The following is a 27,500-nucleotide window of genomic DNA, read 5'->3' as shown; positions in this document are numbered from 1 at the left end:
AAGACAACGAAGCATGACCTCCAACAAAAATCAAATTCTCTAACGGCCACACACGGGGTTAAAAAAAAAAGGACCACAAAGTTGTCGGCGAATGGATTTAATAAGACTATATTTAACAAGAAAACCAGAGAAATATTTATGATCTCTGCGATACCGGTGTAGTGCTCTGCCAACTGAGCTATCAAGCCAACTGGCTTTCTGTTAGCTGCTGCTGGTGTTGAAATACGAATAAATTTCACTTCCATATTTTATATTTTAACGAACTCACAAAATGGCCAGCTCCCACTTGGCAAGGCTTTCTTTTCACAGTTGCTTAAGTTGCGTACAAAACTGCGATGATCAGCCATTTATCAATTCTTTCATCCAAGTTCAAAATATATTAATTTCATTTGTTTCACTTCAGTAACAAAAAGTATATTGATATAAACTGACAATAGCTGGTAACCCTGGCTATCTTTTCCCTGTATTAACTAATACATAAATAGCCCTGTAGGGTTGATAGTTGTGAAACGGTGCTTATCAAATGCGGGATTAAATTCGTTTTATTGTTGTTTGTCAGTGAACAAAATCGGATTTCGTACATAGCCCCTGTCATGCATTTTCTGCTGTTTTTCCAAAGATCGGAAACAAATTCCTTATGACATTTGAAGGATTATTTTTGCTTGCAGACGGGATTAAATATTCCTTTTTCTAAAGTGCCCCAGGGACGAAAATTTCATTTTCCATCTTTTTGCATTTTCGTGTAGAATATGACCTTCTTACTCATGTTACCAAATTTCAATCTTTTACGGCGATTGGAAGTATTTTTGCGAACTAAATAACAGCAGAATACAGTTTATGAAGGAGAATACATATGAAAATTAGCCATGTGGAATTTTTCGTGTTGAGCCAATGACGTCACTTCCTGTAATTTGAGCCAAGCGGCCTTGTTATCTTCTGGAACAAGGCCAAGTAATAGCGGCCGTGAAATCTCGAATAAAAGGTTAAAAAAAAATACTTCCAATCGCCGTAAAGGATTGAAATTTGGTAATATGAGTAAGAAGGTCATATTCTACACGAAAATGTAAAAAGATGGAAACTGAAATTCTCGTCCCCGGGGGCACTTTAACTGACCAAAGAAACACCTTCACGAAGTATACTCATCTTAAAGGGTCTTAGGGTTTCTTTTCGAATCTGAGCGTTTGGATACAAGTATTTCAGTAAATGATTTCAGCTACAGTTATGTCTTATTTTACCCTTAGCAAAAATTGTGAATGGCATCATTCATAATCCGCTCAACGTGGTTGGTCTAAAAAGTCAGTTAAATACACTTACTAACTAAAGACAATTATTTGGTAACTTACGGTTGACAAATAAATCTGCTTAAATTTCACAGCCGTGACATATCATGCAATTAATAAGCAATACCTTTGTTTGGTAACAGTTAAAACTTAAGTAAACAGGGCCAAGGAAGATGTACGATTTTTACAGTCTCAATGAAAGCAAGCTGCAGTCTAGACAATCAGAAAGAGTGCTTTTGCACAACAGACCCTAAAGGTAGTTTTGACTTTGAGCATTAAAATAAACGGCACTATTTCGGAAATACTACTCTGTGGCTATTATTGCATTGTTATTTTTTGTTAAGCACCAAAAATTCCAAATGACGTGACTGGTTAAACCCTGGGAGCTACAATCAACGTCCAGATGTTTACACTACTAGTTTCCCCCTTTTTTCCACTTTCATCGTCCTTTTTGCAAATATTTTTAGTGTAAAAACTTTGATTCCAAAGGTCGCTTCATTTGCTTTCTATTACAAGCAACAGAAAACATATTTGAACAATAGAGTATGATATGATCAAAGAATTTTAATCCGAGTGAATGCTTGAAGGAAATCAACTTATCATTATGACAATTCGTTAGACAACGGAATTGGATAATGACAGCTGTAATGATTCCCATGCAACATTGAAAGAAGTGGAAATTTTGAGCATACTGTATAAGCGGCTTCCCAGTTTGGTTTCAGTCACAAGGCAGCGATGATTAGCCGACAATATCACGCCACGTGCCGAGAAAAGAGAAGAAGAGGAGAATACCAATCACTATCATTAGGGAAGGGGAAACTGACTGAGTAATCATGATAATCATAGTTATAATCATAACGATTATAACGATAATATGGATTTTCAGTAGCAGGACGGACGATAACAGGGAACAAGTCGATAACAATGATATTACGATGGGAACGAGTTCGGTAAGTTGATATATGATACACAAAATCACTTTTTAGCCACTGACAACAGGAAAATTATAGCAAAACGCTTAAAATATTTTGTCTCCTGTGTTCTCAGATCGTTTGGTGTCTTTTATGTTATACAAAGTCTTTATTTACCGAGGATAACACAAATTATTAAAAACTGGATAATTTGATTGTATATCGCAACTCCAGGGATTTGATTGGCTTAGCAGCCATGGTATATGAGCCATTATATACCATGCCCGAGAAATGGCTTACATTAAATTGTCGTCTAATTGTTCTTGAAAAGCGAAATGAGCAAAATCTAGCAATATTTCTCGATTGTTTTTAATAAAACAATTATTCCACTCACGCTTGTTGAATATGAGATGATTATAGCCAACTCGGCGCTACCCGCCTCGTTGGCTATCTATCATCTCATATCCAACGCGCGCTCGTGGAATAACTGTTAAATAGCGTTTATAAAAACACTAACAAGCAAGTGACCCTCCTAACAATACAAGAAAATTAAAATCAAATATAATAAATTAAGAATAACACTGCAATGGACGATAATACTCCAATTTTAAAGACATGTTTGTGTAAGATAATACAGTGTAACCTGTCAGGATGTATTAGCTGAAAATTAAGATTGCAGAAAACTTCAGGAAGCGGAATCTTATTTCCCGATTTTACAAGCCGTTGTTGGCTTCACGAAAATACCAGCTGGCCTTATATTTACTTCGCATTTTTATCGGGATATTTGCCCCTCCGTAAACGAAAGTTCCGAAATTTTAAGCTGACTTTTGCCGAAGAATTCTTAAGATTTTCCTTTAAAATTTAATCCGAATTTCAGAGCCGATCAAGGACTTCGGAACAGATATCCAAAGAAATGAACCCTTAGGTGTCCAATGCAACAAGACACAATTCCAAATCGAGCGATGACTCATCGCTGGCTACTGGAATAGTTAAATCATCGCCTAATTCAGTTTTAAAAACGTGTTTCTTTTACCTTTTTCAAATCTTTGGAAGTACCTAGAATTCATATATTTTTTGGGGTTGTGCTTCATTCGATTCAGTAATCTGATTTATTTTGGGGGATTTGTCAGCAATCTCACAAACTGGATCGAGGCCAGCTTATCACGGTGACTGCGTTTTCATTAGTTGAGAAATTAACATTATTATCTTTGCATATTATTTATGTCAAGAGTAATTTGTAAGCATAAAATGAACGGCCTTGTGAAAATGGGATTGACTTGTGAAAGGTACTCACACGTTTCGTCTTCTTTATTTAAACAGTGCTCAGGGAATTCGTCCCAGAAACGTTGGAGCAGGGAGACTGAACGTTCAACCGTTGGCCCAGTACCGGCCCAGGACAAGCCGATAGCTGAACAAAGTAGCACTATCAGTAGAAGAATTCTCTAAAAAGTAGATAGCATACCTTGCATGTTATTCACAGCCGCCTGGTCTCCTGTCAAATTGAGGAACTCAGTCCAACTTAAGGTCCAAGTTGAGTGACGTCTCTCGGTCTCTGTAAAGAAATTACAGTAATTGCCCGCGGATCAGTTAAGTATGATGGGTTAAATGTCCCCCATAACAGGGGACGAAGAAGAACGATGAAGTGACCAAGGATAACAGACCACTAAAACATTTGAAATTTAAGAAATATATATTGGTGAGTTTCACGGGTTTAGTCAGTGATGGGCTGGCACAACTGAGAGCCATAAAGTTAGCGCAAAGAGCATAACGTGCTGGACCGTAACGAAACCCTACTGAGATTCTCATAAAGAGCTAATACAGTCTGGCAAGATCCAGGGAGACTACCACTGCATCGCTTCACTACAAAGGATTAAGGAAACAACATGTTGGATAACAGGAACTGATGAGGTCATGGTTCCCTCTAGACTGACTATGAACAGACAATTTATCTGGCAGTTTGTAAAGATGAAAACCCGTTTATGGAACTTCAACTTGTCTTTTTTGAATAAAATAAATGTCCTGTCAATAGCAATAATTTATGTTCCAAGGGGATAATCGGTTTTAATCTGACCTTAGTATGGAATCTCATGTACACAAATTGTTCTTTTGATCACGTTCTAATTCGCTCCGCAAATAAACGTATAATATATTTAACGCTTACATTCCTCCTAAAAGGACACAAATTGCTGTTTTGATTTGGATTTCCCTCACTGGACATTTTCTTTTCTCTTTGACTCGCGCAGCCCCCATTATATTTACTGAGGAAAACTTGTACTGAAGTCACGAAATTAGAGTTTCTTTGGAAAAATTTCCATTCATCGTTAATGTAGGAATTTTCAGTTCTCTATTTTAAGTAAGTAATTCATGGACCATTTCATGTAAGCTTGTAAAGTTGATAAACGAACACCTTCATATGTGGAGAACTTTTAACTTGGCCGCCTGTTACCTACTTTAAATATCCTGACCTTTGAGGGAACTTAGGAACTTGTTAAATAATTTCAAGCTGATTTAGATCGCGTGAGAACTAACGCCACTACCCATGAAGATAAGGTTTCTTTTGCACATCAGGGGGCGCCATTCCCACGGCGACTTTCCTGGACTTTGACCTTTTTCAAGTGTTCAAAAGCGTAAGAGCCACGTAGCGCTTGTGTGAAAATTCATTTGCATCCCTAAGATTTACTAAATAAGTTGACTGTCAAATACTTCCTGCCGTACTTAGTCGCATGTTTCGGTCTTGAAAGGTACAGCCACATGCCTCTTACCATAACCCTTACAATTATCATCATCATCATCATCATCATCATCATCATCATCATCATCATCATCATCATCGTTAATTATTTTTAACTTTACTGCACTGAGCGATACCGATGTAAAAAAGTCCACGACTCACTGCCTCATCGGCAATTTGTTGCCTTCTTTAGTACTCATTTACACGTCATTCTTCACCTTTCATTTCTTCCTATTAGCGTTTCCTCAAATAATTTGGTCTTGGCAGGTGTAAGAGCCGGAGGAGAAACACTTCTTATTCACGCAATTTTTTATTTCAAACTCTTTTTACTTCGCCGTGCTGCCCGGAAGGGCTGAAAGTTGCAGTTACTGACGAGGCAAAGAAGGTTTAAACTAAAACGTACAAAACAAACTTAACTTACAAAATGTATGTACAAACTATAAGGTGAACAAACCGGCAAAACCGAACGGAAATACAGAACACTTACATTGTTGTGGCGTGTTTAGAGGAAACTTCTAGTGGAAATTGTTTGCAGACAACAGTAACTGAAAAGATCGGCTGACTACGCGAAGCATGTCTCGTTGAAACTTCGATGTGTAATAAACAGAAAATGTCATTTCAGAAAAGTGTCACTTGCAAAATGCAAATTACTAACCTAAATTACCGCGCAAAAACAGGCCTAGGGGAATACTAATGGCTCCGCTATTATAATATGGTGTTAGATCCAACAACAGGTGCCCAGCTCATTAGACGCTTTACAAACTGGATGCCTTGACTGAAAGAAAAACTATCATATTTACATCGTTGTCTTATTCAGTGAAAAAAACTTAATGCATCTCTGTTTAGTGAAAACAAATCCTGTATAGAAGATAAAGTTATCGGCTCTTTAAACCACTGGGGCTAGATGGCTACCACGGATTCAGGGCCGATTATAGCCTATATCGTACACAGTAAAAAAGAAGAAAAGCAGCCTTTGTTGTTATATTTTTCTTTTATAATTGTAGTTAGGTCGACAAAAAGTTGATAATGATTAATTTATACTGAAGCTGATGGAGTTACCGTGTCTTAATATAGTTATCGTATCGTATCGTATCAGTGGGTCGTCCGTAAGTGGCGGATCTAGAAGCCTGACTACCCCCGTCCCTCTCTTTTTTAGGCCAAAACCGAAGCCCGAAGCCCGAAGCCCGAAGTGCCGAGGCACCGAGATATTTCGTTTCACGAATTAAGAGCAGCAAGTCGAGCGTTACAGGCAGGAAACCGCTTACCTGAATGTTTGCATGCGCCATTGGTTATTATGATTCCAAGCCAAGGCCGGAGGGTTTAATGGAAGCCTTCCTTGGGCATTGTAGCTGAGTTTACACATGCGCATCAGGGATCATTACAGAACTCCATTCCAATGTTAAATGTGTCCTCCTAAAAAGGATACAAATCCCAACATGAAGTGAAGGTTAAATTTTGAAGTAACCTCGGAGAGAACAGCCAAAATGTCAGTTAAAACGTTTGAAAAACTGACATAGGAACTTTCGACAGTTTTTTGTCACTCAGTCTTGTTTTTACTTTTATGTGCTCAGCTTCTATCTCCTGCATGATAGAGGACCTATTCCTGCGTGTTTCAAGTTCTCGAAATAGAACGTAATGGGCAACGTTTTATTGATGTCAATCAGATGAATGGAGAAAAAAGAAGTCTCCAGGGGTGCTTATCATTTACACAAACCACCCGGATGGAAAACGAAATGATTTAGCTTGTCCTAACAGTCAATTTTTCAATTTCAATTTCAATTTTATTTTTCACACGTACAACGAGATTCAGTACAATACATAAAAAACAATAAACATTTATATTACAAAGGAAGATTAAAAAGAATTAGGGTAAATTTGTTTGGTTTAGTGTGAGCAGTGAGTTTCGAGTTGGGCACTGCTTACGATGGAACAGAAAATTGTTTCGGTGGAAAAGAAAATTATTTGGAAAGGTTTGAAAAAAAAAAAAAAAAGAAAAGAAAAAGAACGTGATTAGCGAACGGATGACGGTGAAGAACTCTACATTACTTTTGGTTTATAAGCAAATCTTTCCTGTATTTGGTTTTAAACGAAGAAGCGGAGTTTGATTGCTTAATGTTATAATCTATTGTTTCCCATATTTGTGATGCTGCGAATTGAAAAGTGTGTTTACCGTGGTCAGTACGTATTTTTTATCTGCTAAAATTTTGTATGTACATTAAAGCGACAGACATCATGTTTATGTTATTACTAGTGGTTCTAACTTTTGAGTATGTTGGTGAAAATTATCATTCAAATTTAATGAAAATCTGCTGCAATGCTTTTGTTTTTCAAAAATTTTATTTTCAAAACTTATTAAGGTTATCCTATACGTTCAGAGGTGTCTCACGCCCAAGCGATGTAGCGCGTCTGGTTTAAACTGTAGATACCTAAGCCCATACATCAAATTAAAGCTTATAGAGCTGGCTATCAAACTAAACCAAGAATTTTGAAATATAATGAATTGCCGAATTTTTAGCGCTGTTTTCTCGAATCAATTTTTTCACTTGGAGGAGCCACTTCAAAGAGCTAAAACTCAAAAGGAATTTGTTCGTTTGCCTTCAAATTTGGACAGTAGCTAGTTTAACATATAAACAACAAAAACGTGTCTGCGAATTTTTTCTTTCGAAATATTTTTTCTCCGAGAGCAATTTTTGTACGATCACTCCACATTTTTTCATCCTATTTCGAAAATACGCTATAACTTTTCATTGCGATTGAATATGGCAAAACGCAGACACGATTTTTTTTTAGCGCTTTGGGTCCGGAAACTGAGGAGCAAATTAAATTAGCAAAAAGCAAAATTCGCTTTGACTTGTAGCTTTAAAAAGGTGATTCGGACGTTCGCAATTAGAGGTCGTGAAAAATTCGACAATTCATTTTATTACAAAATTCTTGGTATAGTTTGATAGCCAGCTCTATAAGCTTTAATTTGATATGGGGGTTTAGGTATCTACAGTTTAAACTGGACGCGCTACATCGCTTAAACGCGAGACACCTCTGAAGGTATAGGGTAACCTTAACTCTGGCCTGTGTTGAACTTGCACAACCTTCTGAGCAAAAAGGACTATCTTTGGTGCCAAATCAGGGGCCACAAGAAAACTGCGGTGATTGCCATTACTGAACCTGAATTTAATGTTCCTGTCCCATACCCTTGGGCCAAGGGCCCTGAAATGACAGTGAAAAGGTATATCTCTTTATCCTTTTATCAGTAGCCAAGAAATTGGAAAACAGCAAAACAAAACTCACCATTTAAGAGCGGCGGTCAGAAAATATCAAGCATTTGGTGGCAGAACTCGAGAAATCAATTTCGCTCATTTTCTGGCTACAAAAAGCCTTTAAGTAGAGAACAAATTTGCCGCCTTCAGTTTTCTCTAGGAGCGCTTAACGTTCTAGAAAACTGAGATAAACAAATTTGACCCGCGAGGATCCCGAAAGTACCCGCACGGCAGTGTGGAATTAACTTCTGAACTGACTCTTCATCTGGAAGGAAAGAAGATCCATGGTATTTTTATACTCGGTATTGACAGCGGAAGCACCGCACGTTTATAGCAAAGTTTGAACTAGACTTTACCATTATTAATAAAAGCAAACAGAGCTTAGGAAAATGTCCCTTTTCTAAACAGGAAAAATCCCGCAAAAACGGATAAATTTTAAAGATAGTTTTCGCTATGTGGTATAACGCCGATTTTTCTTAAACTTTGCCTTTTAAGTAATGTAACGTTGTTCTTGATAATGTATTAAAATCAGCCTGGGTTTTGAATTAAGCACTTTACACGACCGTTTTGAAGTCACCATAATTCGTTTAAAATTCCGACAACGGCTAAATAAACAACCGTTGTTGCGTTATCGTGACAATAAACAGACTAATTTTACATATACCAAGAAAGCGTAATGGAAACAAATTTCTTTTAATCTTTAATTACAATAAGGTAAAGTCCGGTCTGGGAACCGATTTTTCTCGTTTGCGTTGTGAGATTTTTGCTTATAAAACCATATCTAGTAAGGAGCAGTAAGCGTCTCGATGTCCATTTCTTGAGTTCGCTCAGGTGTCAGATTGCCAATGAAACCGCATCAAAGGGAAATCTGTGGGGTTGAAGTTCTCCCCTATGACTATGGTAAAATGCTCGCTGAAATAAAAATTGGAGACCGGTCAAACTTTCCTATTCTGTTTTTAATTCGCTAAATAGTTAGGGTTGCGTTTTACAAATTCCGAAATCACCAATAATCAGTGAATATTAATAATATCACGCATTGGTGTTTACCAAAGTAAATTGAATTAGTAAAGTAAATGTAAGATAAATTCAATTAAGGAAACTGGAAAATTTGTCACTTTAAATTTGGTCTGATATTCTTGAGCTGTCATGGAAGCATGGAGGTGGTCTTTTAGCTCCTTGGTCGGAGGTCCTTGCTCTTACGACCCCAGAGACAGGAGCAGATCAACTGAAGTAAACTAGTGCAAAAGGAACATCGCCGGTCACAAGGCTTCCTTGTCAATAGCCGATGTAGAAACCGAAATTGAACTTATTCTGACAAGAATGTTTATCTCCTTCACCATGAATGTTCATCTCCTTCACCTTTCGGAATTGACGATTTGTCTTCGACACCGTTCGTCTCTGGGCATTGGCTGGCGTCGAGGTCAGTTTAAATAAGTGTCAAACTTCTCCGCCGGTATCAAGCCATGACAGCCAGGCGCAAAAAGCCGCAAAACTAGAACGAGGACTTGAAAAAAATTCGTGTTATTTGCTATGGAAGAAACTAGGACTGTTTATTCCAGTTGGTTCAGGTATGCGTTTACATAATTTCCATTACCTTTTATGTATAATAAACTGTAAAAACGTCTGATGTAACACTTTACTTTTTTGCACATTCGGTCTTTTCCAGCACAAAATATTAGTATTCAGATGTATTTTCAGTTCATCAGATGCGGAGAAAGCCGTTAATTAGACTAAACGTGAAGTTTTCAGTGTTATTTATTTATTTATTTATTATTTTTATTTTCTGTGCTTGGAACCCTAGTCCTAGTGCTACTGACTGTGGTGGACAACTTTTTGTTCACTACCTCGTAAAAAGGTCCTTCTCTTGAGGAAAGTAAGACATCATAGTTACAGCTTTTCAGGCTTGTGTAACGCCCATGCTAAAGACTTATTATCCCTATTAAAGGAAAGTATTGAAAACCTTTCAATTGAAGGAAAAGAAGCCTGGTCCCAGCTCTTAAAAGTGTGAAGTTTGTGTCTTCGCCACGCCCTAATGCTAGGAGTTTTAGGTCTGCATGCACCTTCCTTTAATCTTTAGAACAAGGGAAGCAGCTTAAGACGGTCTAAGTGAAATGAGGAGGCTGAAATTAAAAAGAAATAAGGTTATGTCTTTAATTAAGCCACCCCCAGTAGATAGGAATTAGGGATTCAACGCCATGTGGTGGTGGTGGAGGTGACGTCACAATAGGCTAGGGATTAACGTCATCAAAACCGATGACATCATAATCTAAAAATAGAAAAGTAGTGGTGGGGGTGACGTCACAATAGGCTAGGGATTAACGTCATCAAAACTGATCACATCATAATCTAAAAATAGAAAAGTGGTGGTGGGGGTGATGTCACAATAGGCTAGGGATTAACGTCATCAAAACTAATGACATCATCTAAAAATAGTATAGTGACATCATTGGGGTGGAGGAGTATTTTGCTCTCATTATAAAACGATGATCTCATAGTTTAAAAGTAGAATAGTCATAAAATAGTTATAGAACTTTCCCGCTATGAAGTAGGAAACACAAAATATGATGGTTCCAAGCAGTTATTTACCATCAGAGAGTTTAAATCATTCGCTAAGCCTCGGTTGGTGGTTTGAAATTTTTTGCTCCACGGAAGGTGAAAGCCCTTTGGCCTTTCGCAACCTACACTTGGGTAGTGTGAGGTCATTATTTTGCCTGGTGTTCCTTTGGTGAATTTTTGAAGGGTGTTGAAATCGTTTTCAAAGATAACCGGGAGTTGGGTTGTTCAGTCATTTGTATACAGTAGTCTATTTTCATTCTCCGTAAGCGTAAAAAAAGCGATTACTGCCAAGCACATTATTCACGAATTTGTGAGTTTCAGTAGTAATCATACATTTTGATAATATTTTGGATGAATTTGATCGAGATTATGTGATTTTGTTGGTTATAAGAGATGAAATCAGACATCAGACGCGTGTTTCGATTCACGCACCGTTACTAAAGCTATTATGTTAATTAAGTTGAGCTTTGTCCGGGATTAAACGGTAAAAACAGTCTTTTGTTGACTTTGTTTATGAATAAGAATATTACGGTTGATCGATTCCTGGCTGCTTAAATTAATTTGCATGTTATGTTTGGCGCGCACTGAAAAAAACACACGCTCATAATTTACTGAAAATTCTTTATTTAAATCGTTCAACAATTCAAGTACAAAGCAAAGATCTTATGACAGCGTTAATCATCTTTATCCTCGTCAACGCTAGGGGGATAGAATCTCATTTTTGATGTCCTTTCATCCTTGTGTGTGATTGCGCCACAATTTAATTAAAATTCATCCTCTTGAGAAGCCTTATATGGATGATTTCTGTGAGTTCGCCGGGTTCTTCTTGAGGGACGATCATCGTCATCCAGGTAGTTTTTAAACCGAATTCGAGGTGGTTTTTTTCTTTTCTGCGTAGGTGAGGGTACTGTGGGAGGGGGTGTTAAGATGGACGAGGGAAGTGACGCTTCCGCGGGCGTCGCTTGTGTTGCGATTGGTTCTTGGGCAGCGGTCGCCTGTATAACCGTGGGAGTTTGGACAGCGGCCGCCTGTACAGTCACTGGTTCTTGATCTGGCATATGATTGCTAGAAATTTGTCTCTGTTCTTCAGAGTAGGGTGGATTTGATTCTTTGAGTCTGGAATTCAACTGTTGTTCAAACGTCAAATACCGGTTTTGCAGCTGCATGTAATGCTTTGCTCTTTCGTCATCTCCAAGGTCTGATCGTGAGAGAAGACCATCCATTGAATCTTGTAATTTCTTCATTACTGGAACTACTGGGGGAGTCATTACGTTCTGTTGTTTGAGGTACTGTAGTAGTTCCTGCGAGATATTGTCCGGTACCGCTACGTTATCAAATCGTTCTTCGCCAGGTAGAACGTTCGTTCGCAATCTACAGTTGTCTTGAGTGGTCGTTTTAAGATCAACTAGGAGATAACCAAAGTGCCTCTGTACGGCCTGCTCATAGTGATTAATAAAGAAATCGGTGTGCCTGGGATACATTTGCTTAGCCAGGGTCAGCACTTGAAGTTTATCCCGGGGGTTCTTGAAAAGGACTAAGTAGTGACTGTTTAAGCTGATACTTCGACTGCCTTTTCCTTGATGAAATAAGTTCTGCACAATGTAAATTATGCTTAGGTTGCGATGATGGGATCCTCTTGTAAACAGGTTGACGATTCGCTTGTCTTCACCGGCATCAGCCATCTGATCATCGATCACCATTAAGTTGCGTTGGCGGATGTCAAAATAGGAGTCATGCTCTAGATTGGAAGGAATACCTCTGATAAATTCTATATTTGGCATTATTGCCATCAATTCTAGATAAGCGGGCTGCCACTGCGAATAGCACCAAACAATCCTCTCTGGTGGTAGGTTGATTGCTCTTTGAGCCTGTTGCAACAAAGATTTTACCCAGACAGTCTTTCCTGATCCGGTCATCCCAGCAACCATACAAGTAAATGGATGCACAAATTGAAACCGCTGACACTTTTCTGGAGAGAACGGCATAGCTCTGAATGGAGTGAAACTCGACGATTCACTGTGTTTGCGGCTCATGTGTCTTCGCATACTATCTTTCCTTGAAAAATTCTCTTGACAAACAGAACAGGTCCAACTCATGTCTACTCTGTGGAAACTTGACGAGAACTGAGAAAACGATAAATGTTTTCAGATTTATATAGGCTTTAACCACACCCAAAAGACTATTGTTTACGCCCTCTCGCCACCACCACCACCACCGACACCACCACCTACACCAACACCACCACCACCACCGACACCACCACCACCTACACCACCACCAACACCACCACCAACACCACCACTAACACCACCACCACCACCACCACCCCCACCTCCACCACCACGTTTCTATTGTTTTAACTCCACCACCACATTTCTATTGTTTTTCCCTCCAGCACCTCCTCCTTCTCCTCAAGTCTATTGCTTCCCCCACATCCTACACAATAAAAAGGGGAACTTACTTTCTTAAACTCATTCCATGATCATGTCTCGCGTTGTAAAGAACAACCGAGGTTTCCTTCAGCTCCTTTCTGATTGCCCTTCCAAGCAGCGTCAGTTTCTCTTGAGAACAGCTACTCCACAACAGTTGCATGCGTTATTGCAAGTTATTTATAATGTACTTACAGAAAACATACCAGTGTCTGAAGAAGTTAGGGCCTTCTTGCGTTCGCATAAGGATGCTCTTCTAAATCTTGCTCAGCGAAATGTTCCTTACAAGACAAAGAAACGCATCCTTGTGCAAGAGGGCAGTGGGTTTATACAAGAATTACTGACCCGTGCAATTAGTAGCTTGGGGTATCTTCTGTTATAAAAGAGACCGTGGATTCTGAATGTTGGTCATTTGTGTCTCTCTTTTAACGAGTGCTGGTCGATTTGAAAAGAAAGATGGATTGGGATAAAGAGGAGGAAAGTGAAATGGAGGATTACTCGACCTCTGATGAGGAAAGTGACGAAGAAGAACCCCGGATAAAAGATGTCTTGAACAACCTTTCCAACGCCGTTTCCAGAAAGCACGCTTCTGAACTATTGCATAGTATGGCTACTTCTAAAAATATCTTGTTCTGGACACCTAGTGGACTGCTACTCCGAAACCAGCGCCCAATACCAGTAACAAACATCTCAGAGCTTGTCGAGTATGTGTTACTCCCTCATAACGAAGATGTCGCCAAACCCCGTGCGCTCAATACTTTCCTAGATGGACTGGCAGAGCTCGGAGTGAATAAGCGACTGATCAAAAATAAAAAACTACTAAGCGATTTGTTAGAAAAAGAAAGAGGATACCAGGATAAAGAGGACGAATCAGGTAATGAGGCTAATGATGAAAACTTGTCGGACAGCAGTGAAGAAGAGGAAACCAGTTCTAAAACTAGTCAATCCGAAGTATCTCATAACAGCGACCTGGAAAGTGATTGGGAAGAAGAGGCCGAGAATAGTAGCGACTCAGTTGAAAATTCAACGATAGTTCAGGCAAAAGTTCATGATCCTTGCCGACACTGCAACAGTTCACATGGATATGATACCGTAGTCATGAAATGTCCTAAGTGCTTTTGGGAAGATAACTGTAAAGTTTGCCCTATATGTGATCACAAGATTCCTCTTGAACGAAAGCACGCGAAAGAATCTCTCCGTCGATGTTATGATTGTGGCGCAATCACACACAAGGATGAAAGGACATCAAAAATGAGATTCTATCCCCCTAGCGATGACGAGGATAAAGATGATTAACGCTGTCATAAGATCTTTGCTTTGTACTTGAATTGTTGAACGATTTAAATAAAGAATTTTCAGTAAATTATGAGCGTGTGTTTTTTTCAGTGCGCGCCAAACATAACATGCAAATTAATTTAAGCAGCCAGGAATCGATCAACCGTAATATTCTTATTCATAAACAAAGTCAACAAAAGACTGTTTTTACCGTTTAATCCCGGACAAAGCTCAACTTAATTAACATAATAGCTTTAGTAACGGTGCGTGAATCGAAACACGCGTCTGATGTCTGATTTCATCTCTTATAACCAACAAAATCACATAATCTCGATCAAATTCATCCAAAATATTATCAAAATGTATGATTACTACTGAAACTCACAAATTCGTGAATAATGTGCTTGGCAGTAATCGCTTTTTTTACGCTTACGGAGAATGAAAATAGACTACTGTATACAAATGACTGAACAACCTAACTCCCGGTTATCTTTGAAAACGATTTCAACACCCTTCAAAAATTCACCAAAGGAACACCAGGCAAAATAATGACCTCACACTACCCAAGTGTAGGTTGCGAAAGGCCAAAGGGCTTTCACCTTCCGTGGAGCAAAAAATTTCAAACCACCAACCGAGGCTTAGCGAATGATTTAAACTCTCTGATGGTAAATAACTGCTTGGAACCATCATATTTTGTGTTTCCTACTTCATAGCGGGAAAGTTCTATAACTATTTTATGACTATTCTACTTTTAAACTATGAGATCATCGTTTTATAATGAGAGCAAAATACTCCTCCACCCCAATGATGTCACTATACTATTTTTAGATGATGTCATTAGTTTTGATGACGTTAATCCCTAGCCTATTGTGACATCACCCCCACCACCACTTTTCTATTTTTAGATTATGATGTGATCAGTTTTGATGACGTTAATCCCTAGCCTATTGTGACGTCACCCCCACCACCACTTTTCTATTTTTAGATTATGATGTCATCGGTTTTGATGACGTTAATCCCTAGCCTATTGTGACGTCACCTCCACCACCACCACATGGCGTTGAATCCCTAATTCCTATCTACTACCCCCACCCCCCTTTCCCCTCTATCTTAGGAAGAAGTAAAATTTCGCTCTACACTTAAATCAGTGAGTGTATCTTTTTAAGTCTGTTCCTCCGGTGTATCTTTCGCATTGACGGTTTTTGTTGCTGGTCGCTACGAAAAAGAAAATTCAATAAAGAACTACGGGTACTAGTCATTCGCGCAAAAGTTGTCACAAAGAGGTCGTTATTCCAGATAAGCAGCTGGTATATAAAGCCATACTGTTAAACGCGTCCGTAACAAGGGGAGGGGCAGGGGGGGACTCGAGCCCCGACCCCCCCCCCCCCCAGAATTTTAAGAAGCGTAAAAAACAATGTGTCAAAAAATAAATAATTAAAAAACAGTAATAATGTACAACAATCAATCTTGAATTCTGACGCTGCAAGTGCCTTTTCACAACCCTTAATAAATTGTTTATTACCTGACAGTTTCCTCCGCTAACATTTGGCTTTTATACAACAGCAGCAAAGGCAGTCCTTCCTTGTGAATCGGAAATAAGAACCAAAATCCTCATGACCGATTTGTGTCTTTTAGTAGGGAGTTAAAGATAACATGACGGTGATGGTAGCGAATTCGAAAACACAAAGAGAATTCGCGTTCTTTTAAACTTCATCGCGATAATTCCAGCTCCCACCTTTTTTTTTTTAATTTTAGACAAATCTTCCTGCGGACATATTCTTACTGCCTGATTCCAAGTTCACTGGAAAAAGAGAAAGGGAAAATTGTCGTCGTCTTTTTACGTCATTCTTTAAACGTGAACAAGTTTGGCAATTTCACGTGGTAGTCCGTACAGTGACGGCAAAGGGTCGAAAAGAAGTTTAATGTACCAAAAAGTGTGATGCAAGTGCAAAGTTATTGTTTTGCTTACTATATCTGCCCCTTTTTTGATGTTTCCAATTTGCTTTCCCCATCCCAGTTGTTTTAGCCTGACTACGGGCCTGTTAAAGCAATTCTTCCCGCCCCCCACCCCTTCCCTACTGCCTACTGCCATATCTCAGTGACCATCTAACTAATTTGCATATTTGCTGTCACGCAACATTGTTAGACATGTCTGAATCTTTTCGATTTCTTCTCTTCCCGTCGATAATGGTTAAAAGGAAGCGAGGGGAAAACAGAAATCTTTCTGATAAAGCAAGATAGGAGCATTATTGAAGGCCCTGAAGCTGTAATTAGCAGTTTGCCCGTCGCGTCGGTTTGTTTTCACTGGCAGTCATTTGGTCGCCAAACGATGTCGTGGTCGAAATTAGCCAACTTTAACGACCTTTTGTGAAAATCTCAATGGAGAACCCAGCCTGATATTTAGGTATGAAGTACATCAAGGCAATTGTTACTGAAAGCCAAAGTGTGAGAATATTTCGAGTTATACCACATACTGAAATGTGTGCTTGACCTTTGACACTACATTACAGAGTAAACCAGCTGTAAAAATATGCCGCTGGTTTTAAATTGTTTAAATTTGCCAGATATCATAACAAACACAAATTCATCGGTTATCATATCAGAAAGAGATTGTCTTTCGATATAAGAAATCCCGATTTTCGTACGCTTCTTCTAAAACAAACGGGGAGACAATGAAAAGTGGCGATTTTCCGGTTTTAAATTCAATCATTTTTCAGTTCACAAGGCTTCGATCGATTTTCCTGATTTTCTCAAAACGCAAATGTTTCTGGCCAATTTAAGCCACACCATGATTCTTACTTTAGTAAAACCTTATTATGGACAAAAGATGAAAGAAATCGACTCTGCTAAGTTTCGCCAGAAAATTCAGATTTTGCTCGATTTTTCCTGACCGCCGCTCTTAAAACAATGTCATGTCAAGGTTAATGATGTCCTTGTTCCTTGTCTTCTGTGTGAAACTAAAACATTACGGATAGGTTAGTACAAATCCTTTCTGCCCCACTTAACATGAATGACAATACTATGATGTAGGACTAAGCAACACATCACACATTGATTCATTTAAGTTGAATTTCAAGTGGACAGCGTAGTCTGAAATCAAGCCACACTCTCTCCTATTTTAATGTACACAGCCTCTGAAGGTTTCTGTATTAAAGCATTGTCTTTCTGGTTTATAAGAGCCAGCTTACCTCAACACATGTTCAAATTTCAAGGGGAGCACGTCAAATTGGCGCGTAACATGACTTGTACACAAATTTTCAAGGACAGGGTCTTCAAAAGCCTGCAAAGAAGATGACACAGACTTGCTTATCACATTTCAAACGTGTCTAAACAAAGTTTAGGGAACCGAATTAGGAAAAAATGGAACATACTTGAAGCAAACTATCCCGGTCAAAATTTCGTGGCCATGATGGACCTGTTATTCATGCAAAGGATCTTGGGTCCATGCCGGGCCCACGACGAACACATGACGAGGGTTTCGCCCGAGAGGGGAGGGGAGAGGTAGAAGAGCGCTCCTTTATTTGATTCAGAATGCGGTTCCATGAAATAGATATTTCGATCGGCAAATTCGTCGATAACTTATAGTATTTTCTTTAGAAAATAAACCTTTCCTAAAACCAACGGAATAAACGTTGATGTTGAAAAGAACCTCCTATTAAAACGTCGCGTATTTATTAGTAATCGGAACTTTTCTACAAAATTACGAAAATTATGAGTGTCTAGAGATATCATGCATTCAAATCTTGACATAAAACATAGAGGTTAATGAGAACGAATGAAATGATCACCACATTCTCGTAAATCTGACTATCACACTAAACATGATAATGAAAACAATGGGCAGAATGTTCATATTGGTATTGGAGCAAAAAGGTTTTAATGTTGTCATGGAAACTTCAAGTAATAAGGTACTAAAAGATTGGAATATACTGAACTGACCAGAGGTGCTTCACTACCCAAGCAAAAAAGGCAGAATTTGGAACAAAATGAAAGACGTTAGCGTCAGAAAATTAACGATTCCACTTTATCAAGATAGGTAAAAAGGCATTTTATCATTTTATTCTATTAAAATCTTTAAGTAATTGCTCATGGATAGTTCATTTGGGATCCCGTTTAACGTGTCTCCCTAGGGTTTTAAGCTCGCGCACACTGATGATGCGAGCTTTAGTAACATGCGCGCACTACCTTCAAGGGTAGTACTCGGTCACCGTCCCTGGACATGGGTACTGGTCTGAACAGGATTTTGTCAGTTTCCTCGTGCCTACAGAAACAATTTATGCATTAGGAATTCGTTTCTCGTAGAACCAAAACCTAGGTAACCACCACAACTTTGAATCTAAACTTAAAGATTTAGAAAGAATTTTTGAACAGTTGGCTGGAAGAAAACTAACGCTTTCAGGAAAAAATCATTAGTTTGAAAACCATGGGCCTTTCTAAACTCATATTTAACTAGTCAGTTCCTTCCATAACAGAAGACTTTGCAAAAAAGGTGGATGAAAAAACTTTTATTTTCATCTGGATGGCAGGCCACACAAGATTAAGAAATCCACAATTATTGGAGATCGTGACAAAAGCGGCTTAAAGATGATTCAATTCATGTTCATGAATAAATCGCTTAAAATTAACTTGGGTCAGAAGGTTTAAAGATGGCCGGGATGCACCTTGGAAAAACATTCTAAACTATTTGATATCACACCAAGGCGGTGCTAATTTTCTGCTTGACTACAATTATAAATCGGAAGAACTGGATTTAAATGATTTTTTTTTTATCGAAACATACTCTCCTACTGGGAAAATATCAAACATATTTTAATATGTGGTATTAAAATACCACTAAGGCAACTCCAGTATCGAAAGACAAAATAATTTGGAATAATACTAACATTAAGAACAATGGTAAAACATTGCTCCTTAAAACCTGGTATGACAATGGTGTTGTCAAGATAGCAAACTTGTTAGACGGTAATACCATTTTTATCACGAATTCAACTTAAAGCCTTATTTCACTACCTGTTTTGGTCTAATACATGCTATAAAGGAAAAGAATGAACGATTGTGCGGTGCACCAAAATCGCAGTCACAAGTTGAAACGCAGAAATGGTATGAAGATGAGAAAACCCTCTAAAATGCCTCACTGCTTAAAGTCTACCTCCAGTTACAAAGAACCCGCAGATCCTACGTTACGGGATAAACGATCTTCAGACACTATATGCGACACTATATGATACTGTTATCATAACAACCTTTTGCCCCCTCTGTTTTTCAACTTGTTTTTTTTTACAAACAGTCAAATTCATGGCTACAGCACCAGAACTGCCAACAACTATCGCGTGCATCATTGCCGCACTAATCTGAAAAAAATCACAATTCTTTACCCAAGCCGAAAGATCTGGAATTCCCTTCCTGTTACAATCACTTCTCTGACAAGTTTTCCCAACTTTAAGAATAAACTGCTAGAGTTTTTAATAAAATAATTACTGAACTGGCAAAGCCGCACACTTGTTGCACAAACTATGTAAGCATATATTGTTAGGTACGAAGTGGTCTCAACTATAAGCCTGGTGGTTTCTAGAGGTCACCTTGCCATACATTAAACACTCAATTAATTGTAAATATACTAGAGAAAAGGCAAATAAACGCTGACTAGTCAATATACAAACGCCCTTTTAACACAACAGGTGAAGTTAAACTCACCATGTTTTAATTCAACATAATCCACAACATTATCTACACTAAGGATGAGTTAAAGAAAGCCAAGCTTGCAACATGCGATCGCTGTTACCTCTGCAAATATGACACCCACACCTTACAGCACATGCTTGTTCACTGCCCCCATGTTCAACACTTCTGGCACCAATTTTGCGTATTGTGGCAAAATAACACAACGAAGCACCTAAATCTATGGATTTTTTTAAGTTGCGGAGCTTGTTAACCTACAGCACTCTCGTAGTGTTTTCTTTATAAGTGCTCCCTGTCTGAAGAACCACTAAACTTTCATCTCTTTATATTACAGTTACGCGAACACTCCCTAACCGAAAAATTTATTGCCTTTATAAACAACAAAAATGACAATTTCAACAAAGAATGGCAGCCCCTCAATTCTCTGTTCACTTAAGTCCCTCGGGTATTTCACTAGCTTGTAAAAGAAATTTAATTTTCTCTCCGCGCATAACTATCAGGACTCTTTGAATTGTACCTTTTTTTTTTTTTTTTCAATTCAATTTATTTGCCATTAACAAAAAAATACAACATAAATACATTATAGACGACACACAATATTCTTACTATTACAATATTCATACTTGACTATTTACATTAGCTAGCAATAGCTCTTATAACCTTCGTTGTATTTTTTCGCATACACCGTAATTATTTTGTATCTCGTTTGTCAGTATTGTTAACATTGCAAATATTTTAGAGATAGAAATGCAACTAATGTACCAGTATTGTAAATATAGTAAATACTGTAATTGTCCCGAATAGTTTCCTATAGTATTCTCTGTACGTGTGTGACGAAGCTAATAAAAATCTTTGAGCTTTGAAAAAAAAATGAACAACATAAGAGCTATTGCTAGCTAATCTCGTAAATTTAACTTTAAACAGGCTTTGGACTGAATTCCAAATCATCAGACGAATGACTTGTGACCAGTATTCAAGGGCTATCCACAGTACCGGCTGGAAGTTATATTCTTGGTTTGGACCATTTCGTCACTGCATGTTTAACATGCCATTTGTTTGAGTTTGATCAGTCCTTATAAAAGTCGTCTCGTAAAATCTCATAGCGACGGGTTGAAATTACCACTGTTGGAATTGAATACACATATATTTCATTTCATTTTCTTGCAACGTTGAGCTTAAAGTTCAACGCGGTGTAGCCCCCTGTGACGAAGTAAGCCAAGTGCAACACGTTAATGGGCCATGATTAAATAAGTTTGAAACAAAAGCCAAAGTGGCATTGTCTAGAGTATCAACATTAGCTAAAAGCTTAATTTCCGTTTTTTTGACTTCTTCTTGTATAATAATTATTTTCAGTATTTTTGTATAGTCGCAACCTTCAGTTCGTATTTTTTTAGCTTAGAGTTTAACAATTTCAGGACAGCTACAGTACAAACGATTAATCAGTGTCATACACAGCTTATGCCTCAAGCTATTAAGTCTAAACAGAGCTGTTGGTTTTTAATTCTAATGTAGTAACACAAGCCTGCATTATATACACGACCAAAGTTGTGACATTTTAACGCAAACTCTTTCTCTATAGCATTGCAGCCATAAGCATGTCTCAACTTAGTAACTGAATCATTTCAATCCTTGGTTAAAGAAACGGGCAGCCGGAGAAGTAAAGCGACGACAAATTAAGCATAAGCAGTAATAACTTTCTTATCTCTCACTTCACGGTCTTTGACTACTGTCACCAAAACAAAGATATTATAATAAGGGAAAAAACCCGTATCCCAGCATCCGTGTTGATGCTTGCTCTTAAAAACGATGTGATAAGCAATTCGTTTCTAGTTGTCAACAGCAGTTTTCTTCCCAACTTCTGCGATTGAGGATATCAAATATACATTTATTATCACCATGTCTGCAAAGGTTCAAGTCCTAAGTCTACTTCCAGTGTTTACGTCACTTGTTTCATGGTCGGTAAGTAGATACTACGAAACGACATACCTACGACACACCCATTCCTATCACTCTACTTACACAAGTTTGTCGCACAGGATACCGAATATTGAACAGTATTGCGAAATCTTAAAGTCAGAAGTAATACCATGTAGCAATTGTAATCTTTTACAGCACGGTTTTACTGATTAGACATTATGATCGAGCCTATTATGAAAGCTAGCACAAGATACCACAACACACGTCATTAAGCTGGCCACTGCATTTTCAACGATACATTGCTTTCTTGGGAAATTTGCATTGCATCAACCGTTGCCTGAAGGCATGCTGCTACATTTGGTCTTACAGTTACATTTCAGTCTAGTTATTTCCTCTTTTTTTGCTTTAATGTGTTGGTGCATTGCTTGAAATAATCATTTTCATTCAATTCAGGCAGTGAGAACCCGGACATTTGGCTTACGGTTGTCTTTTGATGAAGTGGAAACACTTAATTAATTTCGTATCCTTCCGTTAAATGCCTGGCTGCACACCTGTAGTCAAAACAAACGTCGTCGGTATGGAAAAAATTCGCTTCGTTGCGTCTACAGCCTGAATGTGCTTAACATAATCATGATGAAATCAAGAGCCATTGCTAACTTATCGGGTAAATTTAACTTTGAAATGGTTTCGGACGGAAGTCCAAATCATCACACAAATGACTCGTTACCAGTATTCAAGGGCTATCCGCGGTACAGGCCGGAAGTTACATTCTTGATTTGGGCCACTACCTCATTGTATGTTTATCGTGCCAATTGTTTGAGTTTGATCAGTCCTTATAAAAGTTGTCTTGTAATAAAATCTCATAGCGACGGGTTGAAATAACTACTGTTGGAATTAAATACACATATATTTCATTTCATTTTCTTGCAACGTTCAGCTTACAATTCAACGGGGTGTAGTCCCCCGTGACGAAGTAAGCCAAGTGCAACACGTTAACGAGCCATCATGAAATAAGTTTGAAACAAAAGCCTAGAATGGCATTGTCTAGAGTTGCTACATAAGCTCAAAGTTTAATATTTTTTCTTATTATTTCTGTTTTTTCCTTTCTTCTTGTACATTATTTTCAGTATTTATGTACAGTCGCAACATTCAGTTGGTAATTTGTTTAGCTTAGAGTTGGACGGTTTCAGGACGCCTACCGCACAAACAATTAAAATCACTGTCAGTCACACCTTATGCCTCAAGGACCTCAAGCTATAAAGTCCTAGTCTAAGTCTAAAGTCACAAGTAGTTGTATCAACTCGTTTAGACCATAGCAACGTGCCTTTGATGTTACCGCCAAAGATTTGACAAGTACTCATCAAAGTGAGTTACCATAGCAACCCCAAAAATAAGCATAAAATGATGGAAAGGAAACAAGAGCGATGGGCGGAGTCAAAGATCATTGAATAGGAGTTACCATAACAACCGAAAAATTAGCAAAAAAATAATGGGCAGGAAACAAGAGCGATGGGTGAAGTCAAAGATCATTGAATAGGAATGAGGGTCAACCTAACCTCGCTTTCAGGGGTGGGTAGAATTGTGCCCAGTCCCCTCCCGAGTCAAAGCCACCAGATTTAAAACTACCAACAAAAGTTTCATGGAAAAAAAAAACCTATACTTTACAAGCGGGAACTTAAGCGTGTCCCTAGTGGTCACGCGTCCCTTTCACAATTCACACAGCAGTTCTGTCATTTCCTTATCTTAGGGGGTGTATCTAACATAACCGTACGGGTACGTTTGGAAGGTAGTAGGATCAACCACGTGCTTATTATACACACCAACTGATATTGCCTGACTTGGCGGGTTGTCTCGATGCCGTACTGTTTGGCGTCACGGACGAAGTCATTGGTCTTGGTGACGTTGGTCTGGCACGCCCCCTACTTCCAAGGGATTCTGGATATCGTCCAGAACGTTTTGGCGCAGAACCTGATAATTCATTTGACGGGACCCTTCACTGTTGAGGGACAGACCGCGCACTTTACACCCTTCTTTACCTTTGGCGATGCAAATTCAACAATGTAGTCACCATTGCTCGACTCATCTTTGAAGTCCCCGAGGTAATCGCCAAGAAGAGGATCGGGCAAACCCGGACGATGGATGTAGACAATAGTATCCGTGTCACCATACACCACACATCCTTTTAACAGATCGAGGGCTTTGTAGAGACGGAGATGCACCCAGCAGGTCGTAAAGCGTGCCACGAAGATGTTTAAGTTTGGGGCGGACAGGATCGTCTTCAACTTGATGCTTGTAATGGATTTCCATTCGTTCCTCTGTCAAAGCACTCACGTACCTAATGACATGGCGGTCACTTTTGTGAAACTCATGGAATTTTACTGGGTCGATGAGTTCGACGACTTGGGTCTTGTTGGGATTTTGGCTGAACTTGCCCCACATGGAGTTGAGCATCATCTTGGCGAGAGTGCGTAAGCCAGGGTTTTTCTGGATCTTGGTTAGTCTGGACATCACCCACGTGACCAAAATGGACCAATCAGAAGGCCGGGTTTTTAGATCCCATTTCGGTGCCGTCTTGGTTACTGCTAAGGACAGGGGCCGAGCTTAGGGTTAATGTATGCATGATGTCATGTCAAAGGGGCCTCATCTCTATGCCTTATCGTCCTATTAGTTGCTGTCTTCTTCTTTCTCTCCTTCTTCTTCTTTATCAGGGACCTGAGGCTTCTCGAAGAGTCTGTTCAACAAAAATTTCCGTTTATCCACAGCTGCTTCCGCAGCTTCTTCATAATCCATAGATTCCTCGTCCATGAAGCGACGTAGGGAGTTCATGACTTCTTGATGAACAGGATCACGCCTGAGTTGACGAAACCACTTTAGATAATATATAAAGCGAATGATACACGGTTCAACATCGTTCAACTTTTTTCGATCAACAAATGTTGAACATTGTTACGGCAACTTGTTGAACGGAACAGAGCCATTATTAAGCTCTATTTTCGTTCAACAATGTTCAACAGCTTTCAACATTTTAAACGTTATATTTCAACGTTCAACATCACATGATACACCGTTCAACATTTGTTGAACAGAAACTGCAACATTTGTTGCTCAACAAATGTTGAACCGTGTATCATTGGCTTAAAGCCTTCGTCTGTGAGCCGATAATAAAACATTCAACGCTTTGGCCTTAGCAAACGCTCTAGATGCACCCTTGCCCAAGAACCGTTCCACTTGTTCCACATAACTTGGATTTAGAGTATCTCTTACACTTCTGCTCGATCACAGATTTTCCCAGGGATCACTGCTGTCAGACTCGGAATCATTTTCCATGGTTTCTTCATCATCTTCGTCATCACTATCCATGATTTCATCTTCGTCTTCGTCATCTCCATTTTCTTCATCTTCCTCTTCTCTCGTCTCCTTTTCCTCTGCGTCTGTTTCTACTTCCGGAAAGGCTGCGTTCATTGTTAAACTCTCCATTTGTTCTTTCTGTAAGTGATTAAAGCAACTTTGCCTCTCGTGGCGGTCGCTGTTGTAGCTTCGACCAAATGATTTTTGGCAATACAGGCAAATATGCCCCATACGCTAAGGCATGTGTACTCCACGTTTTCTCAACTCTAAATGAGCATGACCATCTAAGCCAATTGTTATATGGATTAGTCACTAATGCTCCCTGCATTCAACATAAGTGGCGTATGAGCATAAGCAATAGTTACTCATAAGTAACTCATGAGCATGAGTAGTTATTACTCTTGAGTAACTCATGAACATGAGCAGGGATGGCGCAGTGGTGAGGGCACTCACCTCCCACCAATGTGGCCCGGGTTTGATTCCCGGTCTCGGCGTCAAATGTGGGTTCAGTTTGTTGTTGGTTCTCGTCCCTGCTCCGAGGGTTTTTCTGTAAACCTCACAAAAGACCGAATACGTTGGGTCACATCCAACTAAAGAACGTTTTCGACGCACCATACGCTCCATTTCACGCTTTCATGTCTTTGCATTTCCAATAACAGTCATAACAAGGCCAACCTTTCGCAGCCGTGCTGTTGTTGATGTCGAATCAACCTCAGCCGTCTCAGCTAACAACACTGACACCAACCACTGCATGTCTTCGCACTGTGGCTAATATATGTTGCGAAAGTTTCATTAGCGTTAACTGACTTTTTGTTTATCTTAGGATTTTGTATTAACAAGAATCTTCCCAATCTTTACAGCTGGCTAAAAGCAAACAAGATGCCCCTAATGGCATTTTCGCGGGATGCTTAATGTGGCCTCATTTATTCCCATTGTATGTTTCGCAGATTTAATGGAATAGTTTGAGTCACAAAGATAGCGTTACGTTGTTTCCCTTGTGTTACGCTACTTAACGTTGTGGCGGAAACTCCATTACGATAACGTGGCCTGACTCACGTTTTCTATTCTGGTTATGTAATTTCAACAAAAGTGTAAGATTACAAATTGTTCTCGTCTCACCAAAAAAAAGAAAGAAAACAGGCAAAAAGCTTTCCTAAATGAAAACTTCTAGTAAAAATTGACAATCAAACCTTTAATCTTTTTGTGAAGCGATTTCCAGTAACGTTTAAGCATCAATTCGACAAACTGATGTGATGTGTGTTTTAGTATCAATGACCTCTTCTCCTCTCATCGTGGGTCTACAACTGTAAAACAAAGCACGAATCCTTCGCCAGACACTCTCCAATTTCCACCGTTTTAACTGTCGAGTGCTTCTTAGAAGTTATTCTTTCGATTTACCGCTTCAAAATGATTAATTTTCTTTTTGAAAACGGCACAGGTGAGTCTAAAACATGTAAACAATATGGCCGCCACATGGAGAGAACTGAATTTAATCCAGGTTCAATGAATAAGTTAAATGATGATTTGACGTCACACAGGTACGGATGAGGAGTTCCCCTCTCTCGTGATATACGCGCCGATAATAGATTTTGATTGGGCCGTTTTTGGTGAAGACAATCAGAACAATAGATCCCTTCTAGGAAAGAGCAGAGTTAAATGAATAAATTAAAGTGCAGATTTGAAGCTATTATGAAGAAAAAAAGACAGCGAGCCAAATTTTAGACATGGTATGCCCTCAGGGCATCCCGCGTAATAAGCTTAGTCTAAACATCGCGAAAACTGAGTTTGTGGTGATTAGTTCTCGTCAGAAGTTTCTTGCAGAGAATTGTAGTGAACTTAATATCCAATTAGACAACCAACCAATTAGCAGGGTTGAGCTGCCAAATCATTAGGTTTGATTATTGATGAACGACTTTCATGGTCCAATCACATCAGCGAACTATGCAGAAAGATATTCTCGGCAATCAGTGCCCTGAGGCTCATTAGGTCCGTCATTTCTCAATCCACTGCTGTACAAATATATAACGCTTGAATCCAACCTCATTCCGATCACTGTGCCCCCGTTTGGGATGGATTGAGTTCTTATCTATGTGAGAAACTACAAAAATTGCAAAACCGAG

The 27,500-nt window shown here is 39.0% G+C and overlaps 1 protein-coding gene and 2 long non-coding RNA genes across 3 annotated transcripts in view; 2 read left to right on the top strand and 1 right to left on the bottom strand.

Moving 5' to 3' along the window:
• LOC146475709 (uncharacterized) overlaps positions 1–17,868 on the bottom strand; it is a 63,672-nt gene extending 45,804 nt beyond the window's left edge. The window contains exons 1-2 of the long non-coding RNA XR_014865810.1: positions 17,808–17,868; positions 17,625–17,716 (exon numbers count right to left, since the gene is read on the bottom strand). This is a non-coding gene — a long non-coding RNA (uncharacterized LOC146475709). The remainder of the gene's footprint in view (positions 1–17,624; positions 17,717–17,807) is intronic.
• The window catches only part of LOC146475707 (uncharacterized), a 60,241-nt gene that overhangs the window by 22,873 nt on the left and 9,868 nt on the right, over positions 1–27,500 (top strand). The gene's annotated exons all lie outside the window — the stretch shown is intronic.
• LOC146475708 (tumor necrosis factor receptor superfamily member 11B-like) overlaps positions 21,616–27,500 on the top strand; it is an 8,745-nt gene continuing 2,860 nt past the window's right edge. Inside the window, exon 1 of the mRNA XM_085115428.1 lies at positions 21,616–22,074. Within this exon, the coding sequence (XP_084971554.1) occupies positions 22,012–22,074 (63 nt within the window). The 5' untranslated portion in view covers positions 21,616–22,011. The remainder of the gene's footprint in view (positions 22,075–27,500) is intronic.

This window comes from Pavona decussata, unplaced genomic scaffold (genome assembly GCF_977016875.1).
Source record: "Pavona decussata unplaced genomic scaffold, jaPavDecu1.1 SCAFFOLD_83, whole genome shotgun sequence".
NCBI classification, from domain to species: domain Eukaryota; kingdom Metazoa; phylum Cnidaria; class Anthozoa; order Scleractinia; family Agariciidae; genus Pavona; species Pavona decussata.
Note: the sequence above shows the minus strand (reverse complement) of the source record. Positions and strands in the feature narration are given on the sequence as shown.